The following is a 12201-nucleotide window of genomic DNA, read 5'->3' as shown; positions in this document are numbered from 1 at the left end:
GTACATATATTTGCAGTGTTTACTTCTCTCTCTCCAAAGCTTTTAGTGCCGTATCCTTCTGCTGCGTTCCATTCCTCTGTTATCAGCATGATAACTTCTAACAAGCTCTCCGACACACAAGATAAAAGCAGCTGGAAATTTGTGTCGGGAGGGAACTTAGAGATAGAGAAGCAGAGAGCTTGTCTAGTCATAGTACAGCTCTGCATGTTCCCTTACTTCCTTTGCCTATGTGGAGGGGGGGGGGGTGCGTCTTTCCTCCAATCAGCTCTCACACAGTGTATGCCTAGACTCAACACCCACTGCTGAATAAGGAAGAAATATTTGTAACACAGTGCACAGTCTAAAGACTGTAGAAAGGGAAAGACAGCAGATGTACAAGTAAAACTTAAGTAGGGAGATTTATTTAATATCTGTGTATCATCTGAGGCTATTCACTTCACTGGGTATAAATACTGTATGAGGGTTTACAACCACTTTAATGCTCTACCCATATATACCTAAGCCACACCCATGTTTCCCTGCTGCACACTCACCTTAGTGTCCGCCTTTTACATCTTGCAAAGTTGGAAGCAATAAAATATCAGATTTTCAAGAGAGGAAAACCTTCCCAGCAAATGGAAGGTTAGGAGCAGGTCAAGAAATTGAAGAATAGAGTACCAACTTGATTTGGGCACTGTTTTCAGGTTTAATGACGTGATTTATGCACATTAGGGACTCTCTATCAATAAATGTATGCAGCACTACAGCTGTGCATTGTCAGGCTTCAACCTTACTCAGTATGAAAAGACCATGCAGGATCTGTTTTGATAAGAATATATTTAATAGAGTAATACCAAATCAATACATCATAGATATTCTCAAACCTAAAAATATATACGGTACTTTCTTATAACAACCCCAGTTTTATAGTACTCTACCAAAAGGAACGTTTGGATCAAGGCTCACAACACTTTTGACTGGGCCCAATTCCAAATAATTGCTTTGGCAAGGAAGTGTCAAACTCACTTTGCAAATAAATACTACAATTAGGCATTGTGGTTTTGTGTATTTTGTAATTGTACCTTTCCTTGACTATCTGAATTGGTATATTTCCTGCTGATCTGAACTTCCTTGCTTGTCTTGTGACTCTGCGGCTCCCTTCTGTAAGGATTCTATTCTTCCCTACAAATGTTGCCACTGCCTTGCTTGAAGACTCATCTACATGCTACTTTGCTTGATCACCATGCTCTGTCTCTGACTTCAGCCAGTTTCAGATCTTGCATCCATTCCTGGCACCCCTACTACATCACTATCTAGATTACCTTATTATATCCTTAGGGCTACTGACTAGGAGTGAATGATGCTAGTAAAAAATGTAGAGTGAGCAACATAGTTTATCCAGATATAAAATAAATACCATCACAAAGGTGTCAAGTAGCTTTGTGTGCAGGTGTCACAGATTACAAGTGTTAAAGATAAAATTGTTACCTTACACTTTATCTTGGTCTTCTGACTCGTAAAACTAACCGTCTAACTTCCCCCAGAATGGATTTTAGGTGGATTAACAATTTTTCCATACTTGCACATTTTTAAATATATAAAACATGGGCCAATGCATTTATTGGAGAGAAGTACTAAATAGTATTAATTTTTTTCGCTTTACTTTGCCATACACCTTAAAGCAGAGATCCACTCGTTTTTAAGTTTATTAAAAGTCAGCAGCTACAAAAAGTTTAGCTGCTGACTTTTAATAAACAGACCCACCTGTCCCATGGTTCAGTGATGCGGCCGCCCAGAAGCCTCTCTCCTCTCTGCGGCACCATCATTGCAAGTGTGGGCACCTGGCTGTGACAGCTTGCAGGTTCACATGCTCATGTCGTGCTGCACCTTCTCAGTGGCCGGGCAATCTTCTTGGACCCGAGACGTTTCTCATAAGATTGCATGAAGGGAGGGGGAGAGGAGGAGTTGCCTAGGCTGCGTGAGCGGAAGTTGGAGCTGGAGACCTAAAAAAACTAGGCCCCCCCCCCCAAAAAAAAAAATTGTGACATGTGCCAAATGTGACATGTAAGGGGGCGAGGCGTGCTTAAAGCAGAAGTTCCAGATTTGGGTGGAACTCTGCTTTAAGTTGTAATCTTACCCAATATTTAATCTAAAACCCTTGCACTTACTACTAACACCATGTTGCGCTCTTTAAGAACCGTGTCAGTGCTGAAAGTATAAAGTCCATAATAGTGTTAAATCCACAAGGTCCCAGCAGCCACAAAATGAACAGAACCAATTTGATTATCACATTTTATGAGAATCGCCTTTTAAACTTTATGGTCCACTGACTCCTTAAATTGAGTCTTGTGAGGCTCAAATAAATCATAAAATATCTGGTGTTCCTTAGAGTGCTCTCGGATGTATAACAGGTCCTCCACTGAATAGACGTCGTCTTTTCCAGCCCAGACAGTCAAGCTGTACCTGCAATAAGCCATTGTTATTGATTATCACTCTCTGTGCTGAAGTTGAGTTGACAAGTGAACAGTGTTATAACTTGCTTCTAAAATTATCCATTGCTCAATAGGTCTCCATCTAGAATGTAGTAAGCTCCATGATTACAGATTAGTAATTTTACTGGCCAATCACGGCTTCCTACATGGGTAAAGAACAAATTGGCTCAGCGACACAAAGCAGCCAAACTACTGTACATTTGACGAAGGAGAGATTTAATCATTAATATTTCAGGTCATAGCACTCTTTCATTTTCACATTTAATATGTATCTGTAAAAGAATAAACCTAACTAAAAAGACACAACCACACCTAAACAGTTATAGCTGGCCTTATCTATTGTTGTTAAAGGCATACCACCAGGAGCGTGGTATATGTGATTACTTACGCTATAAGTTAAGTTCAATATGTTGGTTGTTCTAGCAGGCCCATGAGAATTAGGATAGCCGTACACTATTGTGCAGGTCAACATGTCATCACCACAAATTTATCCTGACATTTGTGAACACCCATACTGGGTCTATGAGTTCATTTTCTTTTCGTGTCATCTTCTTCATGATGAAGCTTTCTGGATTTTTAGGTTACAAACTAGAATATCATTGGGACTTAAATTGGTAGTAAACGTTAATCAACTTTCTTTTAAATTAATAATTCCAAGGAAATGTACTGTGTGCTCTGCCTATTACCTGCTTGCTTTTAGTGTAATCACTAGATTTGTGTGCAATGACATCACAGGCGCATGTGCTGTTCACACAATTTTTCCGGCATGAAGAAGGTTTACATGCCGGGGCTGCGTCATTTCCTTAGCTCGGCGTCAGCCTCGACATCCCTCGATACTATTACCCCCTTCTCAAGTAAGACAGCAGCAGGACCGGTGTTACATCAGGTCCTATTGGCTAAAGAAGGTTGCCATGGTAAAAACAAGGATTGGACTTGGCAACTACTGCGCATGTGCGGGATTATGGACATGGAGCCCGGGTGAGGGGAGAAATGCAATACTATTCAGACGCAGACAAATGTTTTAATATCAAGTAAGAACTTTTTTTCCCCTTATATATGCGGTGCATAGCTGCAAATGAACAACATGTAATTACTTATTTATAATTTGGGGTGCAATGATGCAGGTTTTCTACCGCTTTAATTATGGGTGGTGCATTGACCTGCACATATAGGGCTTGATTTACTAAAAGGCAAATAGTATGTTCATTTAGCAAGGGAATTTTCAGCTTGAAAGGAATTTCCCCTCTACTGACTTCCATCGCTCAATCAATAAGGTTCAAGCAAAAATACTGTTTTTTTTTGTTGTTGCATGTGAATTTTCACCACATTCACTAAGCTAGTAAAAATCCCCTTGCATAGTGAACAACCTGTTTGCCTTTAGTACATAAACCCCAGAGCGTCTACTTTCATCTGTTCCTGCTTACTGTCTGCATGTTGGTATTCTTACCTACAGTAGTTGTGCTTTGATTTTATAAAATGTTATGCTTTTTGTATTGTTTTATCAGTACGCTCACATCTCTTTCTAGGAATTTCGGTCTGTATTTGTGTGATGTTTTCCACTTTTGACTTTGAATTTGTATATAAGAGGAAGTGAGCTTTTGTATATCCAGCTAGTATTATGTGATATGTGATTAATAAAGATAACTATGGATTTGAATTGGGTGCTGGCTTTTTGCAGTGTGAAGATATACTAAAGCCTAGTACACACCACAAGTATTTTTTCGTTCAACCCAGCAGACTGAACGGAAAAAAACTGACAGCTCAGGTCGGAGCCGCTGTACTAACAATCTGATGTTCGCACCGTGATCGCCCCTGCTGTTCTATTGTGTTCCGCCAGAACACTCCGGTCAGCGGCTTCTGTCGGACCGGCTGCAGTACACACGGGCTGAATGTCAGACAGTTTCTTCTGAACTTCCTGATGCCCCCCGACATTTGGCCTGTGTGTACTAAGCTTCAAAGCCCAAGTCCAGAAAAACGTAAAAATCATCCAATGCAGTGGAGCCACCTGCACAATGCAGGGTTAATTGCTTGTTTAGGTGTAGGAGACTTGTTAAAGTAGATTTACTTACCTGGTCCCTACAGCATCTTCTCCCCTATGCTCCAGTGGTCCAAGGTCCTGATGTTGTCGAAGACCAATGCAGGGTCCACCACTGGAAAGTGGGGGAAGTGCCACCTACCAGGGGAGTGGGGGATCTGGGAAGTAAAAGCGTTTTTACTCTCCTCTAGACTAAAACAAGCAAATAACTGGGATAATTTTCAAGTTTTCTGGAATTTGTCTTTAAAACTAAACTGTATGGGAAACATCTAAATACATTGATAAATACATATAAGGAAGCCGTTTTACCAAAGGATTTAAATATTTGTCCATCCAGTCCTGAGATTTACACTGCCAGACAGCATAGAAGTCTTGAGACCTGATGTTTCTCTACTAATTAAATGATGCAAGTAGGTCTTGACCTTGACCCTAGTCTGTGTTTGGACAGGGAAAGATAAGCCACAATGAAGAGCGCACCTCTTTGTATACCTCGCTTTTTTAAATAATAAATTACAGTAAATGTGTCAGGTCTATAGCACACAGTATACTGAGGAAGAAGAAGAATACAAAAAAAACACAGGTATGAACCTGAGAGTGGTAGAGGCAATGCTTATGTAGTCACCCATATGCTGAATCGGATAGTTCCACATAACATAATACACAACTCATAACCTAAACACAATTATTATTTATCTGCATAGAATTACCTGTCCGAGGTCTGCAACAGCCACTGCAGCGCAGGCCAGGACTGTCTCACTAGTGCCGCCCTCACTGGGAAAGTCACTTTTTGGCTCAAAGTATTACATATCTCTGTCATTTCTTTAGCCATCTCCCAGCTGTATCCTGAAAAACCAACACATACTTTATTAAGCATTTTAAAACTGTCATCACTTAAACTAATTCCTGCCACAAAGGCTGTCCATTATTTATGCAGAATGTGAGTTCATGAATCTTATAAAAAGAGCACTCACAGGCACTCATCTTTACCCTAATGATCAGGTGAATCCACATCCAATCAATCTGTCAGAGCACCCCATCTCAAGGTGTGTGATACAGCTATGAAATTATTAGCTATGATGGTGGAGGGAGAGCTAGAGATGCATATTGGATATCTCTACAAACAGTAATGCAACAAGTGCTTCCTCAGCAGGCATTCTATCATCCAGGTGAATTATGTGGGCATTGCATAATTCACCATTTTAAAGTGTATCTAAACTCAAACACTTAAACCATAATATACTTACCTGCTCTGTGCAACAATATTACAAAGAACGATCCCTAACCTCTTCTTTAGTGGCCCCCCGCTGGTGCTCTACACTCCTCTCTTTCGGGTGCCCCTATAGTAAAGCCGTGCAGGGATTTTCCCTCATTTTCTGTTGTGTCTACAGAACTGGAAGCAATGGAAAATATTCCCAATAGAGTAAAGATAGGAAAAAAGAACTGGCAGAGCGGGTGAATGACACATCCGTGTCTGCTCAGTGTTTGCAGAGCAGACACTGACAGAGCCCACTCTGCTCTATGGGCAGCTGTTTGCTTACACCTGACTGCCCTCTGATCGGATACACCTAAACGGAGGACGGATTCCCTTCCATTTCTTTTCTATAACAGACTGGAGGTAGGCGGGTGTAAATGGCTTTTACATCCACCTGAAAAACTGACAGGAGGACCCGATTGTACCCTTTGTGTGAAAGGGGCCTTATTGTATAAAATTGTATTTAATACATGGAGGATGTATTGATACATGAGGTAAATAAAGAGACCCCTCAAAAAAGATAAGTTACATTTTTAGAAAACAAATTTTAAATGCACATTTGTTTGCAGGTAAAAAAAAAAAGTGCATTTATTTATTTATTTTGGAGCCTGAAAAGCATTGCACCAGCGATCAGATCGATTGTGCCATGCAGGTCTATAGCAGATCTGCCAGTGTATCTGTGTGCCCATACATCCCGTACGTGCATGCAGATACAATCTGACAGGAGGAGCAAATGTGGTGGTAGTTCATTAAAGAATAAAAGCCAACAGCCGATGTGATTAACAAGATTTCCTTTAGATTAACCAAAACTATGTCGTTCAAGGGCCTGCCTGATTGCATACAAATTGAAATTTAAAGGGGTTGTAAAAGTACATAATTAAGCTGGAAGGAAGGTTGGGACTTTAAATGAAACATGCACCAAAAGAGTGATAACAGACAATGGGTGTCTGACCAGAAGGATGCATATTACAACTGTACTAGCTGAATCTCTATATCCAGCACACAGGACAGTAGGACATAATAATATTTATTTCATATATATATATATATATACACACATATAATACATTATAACATAAAAGCATTACAGTACTAGGTAACAATATAAAAAAAGTCAGGCAGATTAATCCATACATCACATGCTAACCATATACATGTCATTATTGTTACAGCATAATACAAAAAATAGTAAGATGATCCCATGTAGTACATGATAATAGCATCAGAATAGCTTAACGCTTTCGTGCAACTCTGCACTTATCAGGAGCTGATACTAATGTGTATCTGAAATTAATAAGATATATAAACTGTTGGTACACGGTCTAAAATGAACTGAGGGGGTCTGTGTATAGGGGGAAGAAGGTAAAGACAATATAGACTAGTGTGGGACATAATAAAAACATGTCCCAAGACTTACAAATCACCTACGGATCTAATTGGTAGCGAGATGGGCTGCAAGCTGGCCGGACAAATCAATAGTACCGGGAACTGAGGTGGTATATCCCCAAAATAGGTGTTGAAGAGGACCCTCAGAGGACATGTCCCTGGGGGTGGGGTACCCCATGGACGGTGAAATAAGAAGTGATTGGTGTAATCGTGAAAACATCTATAAAGGGTAAAAAACGTGAAAGTGTAAATAGACTGTATTATGTAATATGCTAACTAGGTATGCATAAAGCAAAACCAGTATAATGCATCAAAAACATGAAAGTAAGATACAATGACTAGGTGGGGATAGACCATCTCTAGACAGAATGAGAAAGTAGTATATGAGGTTATAAAACTAGATCAAGGGAGTAGGTAGTGGCAAGTGAAGGGTAAAACTGCAACAAGCAAAAGTGAAAAACCAATATAAGAAATGGACCATAAAACTTCCTTGTCCTCAGGGCTGACACATAGTCCATATTAGTGCCAAAGTTAGACGGGGACCAGCAACCTCACGGGGCATGTAACGAACTGAGGGGAGTATAAATACTCTGAAAAAGTGGGGGGTGACCACCATCACGCAAGCGGAAATGACGGGGGGCGGCGACATCACCTGAGCAGAAGCTCTGCTTGGTAATTGGCGCCAATTCCCCTAGTAGGGCGCTGATGTAAACACATAGCTTCTGCATGTCAGAGTCAAAGAGATGACGTCACATACACGGCGCTGGGGGTGTGGCGTTGATGCACAGTGCGACGTTCACACCGTTCCCCGGCATCCAAGGGCGCAGAGGGAGAGGGAAGGCACACGGTGCGCATCGCAGCTCCCGGAAACTGAGAAACAACCAGGTCAGATGCAAGCTAACCAAAATCGCAAACAAATATCGCAGGTCATAAACCATGCAGGTCTGATCAATTGTAAATGCTGTGTGTGTACATACACACATATATATATATATATAGTGGGAACATGAGAACAGTGAACTGTCCATAGTGCATGCTTCCATCCCTGAGAATTAGACATGAAGGGAGGGGGGGGGTTGGGGGAGATAGGGGAATTTGGGACTTTATATGAGGCATAGGACTTGTAGCTCCAGTGTCTCCATCACCGTATAGCATGTTTAATTTAAAGTCCCAACCTTCCTTCCAGCTTAATTGCTATACAGGGATGGAGACACTGGAACTACAAGTCCTATGCCTCATATAATCTCCCCCCCCCCTTCATGTCCAATTCTCGGGGATGGAAGCATGCATGGACAGTTCACTGCATGGACAGTTCACTGTTCTCATGTTCCCACAATATATACAGCCCTCAAAAATTCCACTGTTTGCTCGCAAAATGCGAGTGGAATTTGTTCCAGGGCGAGTGAGGAGCGAGGGGTGAACCAGGCTGACAGTTTCCTGGCTGAAGCGATCAGCCAGGAATCTGTCAGCCAAATGACACAGCGAGCGGCAGGGCTGGACTGCCCTGGCGCCGCTTTGAGCCGTGGCTGCAGCTCTCTCCTTCTCCTCCTCTCGTATCACACACACACACACACAGCGCTTCCGCTGTGTGTTATGGAGATGTGCAGACCCCCCCCCCCCCGTCGAGCGGGGGGGGATGTAAACTACAGGTCATATGATCTGTGTGGGGATGACAAGGGAGAGGGGATCTGGAGGATACGCCGGACCTGAACAAAGGTAACGCTCCCTGTGTGCCTGGATAGGAGGAGCGGTGGGACGTCTGCATAGAAGAATCAATTTCTCTATTTTACTCCTGCAGCCTCTTAAAGCCAGCTAATCCTCCTCTCTCCCACATTCAGAGGCTGCAGGAGTAAAATAAAGAGATTGATTCTTCTAAATCCTCCCATCCAGCTACTTTCTGCTGCCCCATTTGTGCTCTCAGGCGCCCCCATGTTCTCACCACCACCACCCCCCCCAGTGCTCTCTGACCCCCAATGCTCTCAGGCACCCCCATGTGCTCACCATAACCCCCCCCCCAGTGCTCCGGCCCCCCTCATGCACTCTCCACCCCCCCAGTGCTCTCTGACCCCCCATGCTCTCAGGCGTCCCCATGTGCTCACCACCACCCCCCAATGCTTCTGACCCCCCATGCTCTCAGGCGCCCCCATGTGCTCCCCACCACCCCCAGTGCTCTCTGACCCCCATGAGCTCTCCACCACCCCCTGTGCTCTCTGACCCCCCATGCTCTCAGGTGCCCCCATGTGCTCACCACCGCCCCCCAATGCTTCTGACCCCCCATGCTCTCAGGTGCCCCCCATGTGCTCACCACCCCCCCCCCCCGGTGCTCTCTGGCCCCCCATGCACTCCCCCCCAGTGCTTTCTGACCCCCCCATGCTTTCAGGCGCCCCCATGTGCTCACCATCATTCTCGCACCATTGCTCTCCACCCCCCCAGTACTTACTGCCCCCTATGCTCTCAGGCAACCCCATGTGCTTGCCACCCCCTCAGTGCTCTCTGACCCCTCCATGCGCTTTCCACCACCCCCCAGGTGCTCTCTGACCACCCATGCTCTCAGGCGCCCCCATGTGTTTGCCACCACCCCCAGTGCTCTCTGACCCCCCATGAGCTCTCCACCACCCCCCAGTGCTCTCTGACCCCCCATGAGCTCTCCACCACCCCCCAGTGCTCTCTGACCCCCCCATGAGCTCTCCACCACCCCCCAGTGCTCTCTGACCGCCCACGAGCTCTCCACCACCCCCCAGTGCTCCGCCCCCCAGTGCTCTCTGACCCCCCCATGTACTCTCCACCACCCCCTCAGTGCTCTCTGACCCCACATGAGCTCTCCACCACCCACCCCCAGTGCTCTCTGACCACCCATGCGCCCTCCACCACCCCCAGTACTCTCTGACCCCCCATGCGCTCTCTGACCCTCCCAATGCTTTCTGACCCCCCATGCGCTGTCCATCTCCTCAGTGCTCTCTCTCCCTGTGCTTTCAGGCTCCCCACCTTGCTGTGCTTTTTGCGCCCCCCCCCTGTGCTCTCCAGCCCCCCAGTGCTCTAAGTTTTCCCCCCATGCTCTCAGGCTACCCCTGTGCTCTCCTGCCCCCCCCCCCGACCCTGTGCTCTCAAACTCCCCCCCCCGTGCTCTCCAGCCCCCCAGTTCTCTCATCTTCCCACATGCTCTCAGGCTCCCCCTAGTGCTCTTAGGCCCTCCGCCCTGTGCTCTCAAACTCGCCCTGTGAACTTCACCCCCCCCAGTGCTCTCAGCTCTGCCATGCTCTCATTCACCCCCCATGTGCTCTCATTCACCCCCATGTGCTCTCAGACCTCCCCCATGCGCTCTTCACCCCCCCCCAGTGCTCTCCCATCTGTGCTCTCCACCCCCCCCCCCTGTGCTCTCCAGTCCCCACCCCCCCACAGTGCCCTTTACTCCCCTATGTTCTCCAGACCCCCATGCTCTCTGCTGTCCCCTTGTGCTCTCCGCTCTCCCCCATGCTCTATCATTCCCGGTCCTCCTCGCCTCCATTAGGTTGGAGATTGGGGAAGGGCACGGTAAATAAGCCATGGGCTCCTCAATCTAAAATGCCCAGGCCTATTTTTTCTCCCAGTCCGGGACTGGAGCTGGTTCTATGTTTGGCTGCATGGTCCCACTCCCCTAGATCGGCTAATGTGATAGGCAGAACACTAATTCAATCTACTATCACATTAACCGGTCTAGGGGGGCGGGACCTTGTCACAATGTGCTGCCAAACACAGACTCCGCTCCATGACACACAGCGGAAGATGCACGCTGTGTGAGATACAAGAGGAGGAGAAGGAGGGCGCTTAAAGCGGCGCCAGGAAGTGATGATGGGGGCACAGTAAGGCTGCAAGTGATGGGGCACAGTAATGCTGCACTGATGGGGGCACAGTAATGCTGCACTGATGGGGCACTGTAAGGCTGCACTGATGGGGCACTGTAAGGCCGTGTACAGACGACCAAACATGTACGATGAAAGCGGTCCGCCGGACCGTTTTCACCGTACATGTCTGGCCGGGGATTTCTGTACGATGGCTGTACTAACCATCGTACAGAAATCCGCGCGTAAACAATATGCGGGGCGTGTCTGCGGTGTAGCCGCGACGATGACGCGGCGACGTGGGCGGGCCTGCCAGTTAAATGCTTCCACGCATGCGTCAAAGTCATTCGACGCATGCGAGGGATGGCGGGCGCTCGGACATGTACGGTAGGTCTGTACAGACGACCGAACATGTCCGAGCGGGCAGGATTCCAGCGGACTGTTTTAAAACAAGTCCAGGAATATTTGTCCGCTGGGAAAAGGCCCGGCGGGCAAATGTTTGCTGGAATCCTGAACGCTCGGGCCTACACACGACCGAACATGTCTGCTGAAACTGGCCCGCGGACCAGTTTCAGCAGACATGTTTGGTCGTGTGTACGGGGCCTAAGGCTGCACTGATGGGGCACTGTAAGGCTGCACTGATGGGGCACAGTAATGCTGCAAGTGATGGGGGCACAGCAAGGCTGCAAGTGATGGGGGCACAGTAAGGCTGCAGTGATGGGGGCACAGTAAGGCTGCACTGATGGGGGCACAGTAATGCTGCACTGATGGGAGCACAGTAATGCTGCACTGATGGGGGCACAGTAATGCTGCACTGATGGGGGCACAGTAATGCTGCACTGATGGGGGGACAGTAATGCTGCATTGATGGGGGCACAGTAATGCTGCATTGATGGGGCACAGTGTGGCTGCGTTCATGGGCTCAGTGAGGCACAGATGGGTACTGATATGCTTTATGTTACTATTGTTAAAGTTGTTAATATTTATTTTTGGAACGTAATTCTGCTTAAAATATTTAACAGTGTAATTTCATTAGATAATTTACATGTCGTGTTTAGGGGCGGACTTATGGGTAGGGCAGGGGGAGGTGTTGGGTGGGGCAACTGGTGGCGAGTAACTCTTAAAGCGGAGGTTCACCCATAGAGAACACATTTTCCCCTTAGATGGATGCTCGTTTTGTCTAGGGGAATCGGCTAGTTGTTTTAAAATATGATCCGTACTTAGCGTTTACGGGACTGG

At 46.2% G+C, this 12201-nt stretch overlaps 1 protein-coding gene across 2 annotated transcripts in view; it reads right to left on the bottom strand.

Moving 5' to 3' along the window:
* Positions 1-799: 799 nt before the first annotated feature.
* The window catches only part of FAM151B (family with sequence similarity 151 member B), a 97082-nt gene continuing 85680 nt past the window's right edge, over positions 800-12201 (bottom strand). For both annotated transcript variants that reach the window (XM_040341597.1, XM_040341594.1), the window contains exons 5-6: positions 5214-5349; positions 800-2442 (exon numbers count right to left, since the gene is read on the bottom strand). In XM_040341597.1, coding sequence (XP_040197531.1) covers positions 2289-2442; positions 5214-5349 — 290 coding nt within the window. In that variant the 3' untranslated portion in view covers positions 800-2288. The remainder of the gene's footprint in view (positions 2443-5213; positions 5350-12201) is intronic.

Source organism: Rana temporaria, chromosome 1 (assembly GCF_905171775.1).
Source record: "Rana temporaria chromosome 1, aRanTem1.1, whole genome shotgun sequence".
NCBI classification, from domain to species: Eukaryota; Metazoa; Chordata; class Amphibia; order Anura; family Ranidae; genus Rana; species Rana temporaria.
This window is presented reverse-complemented; position numbering and strand designations above follow the sequence as displayed.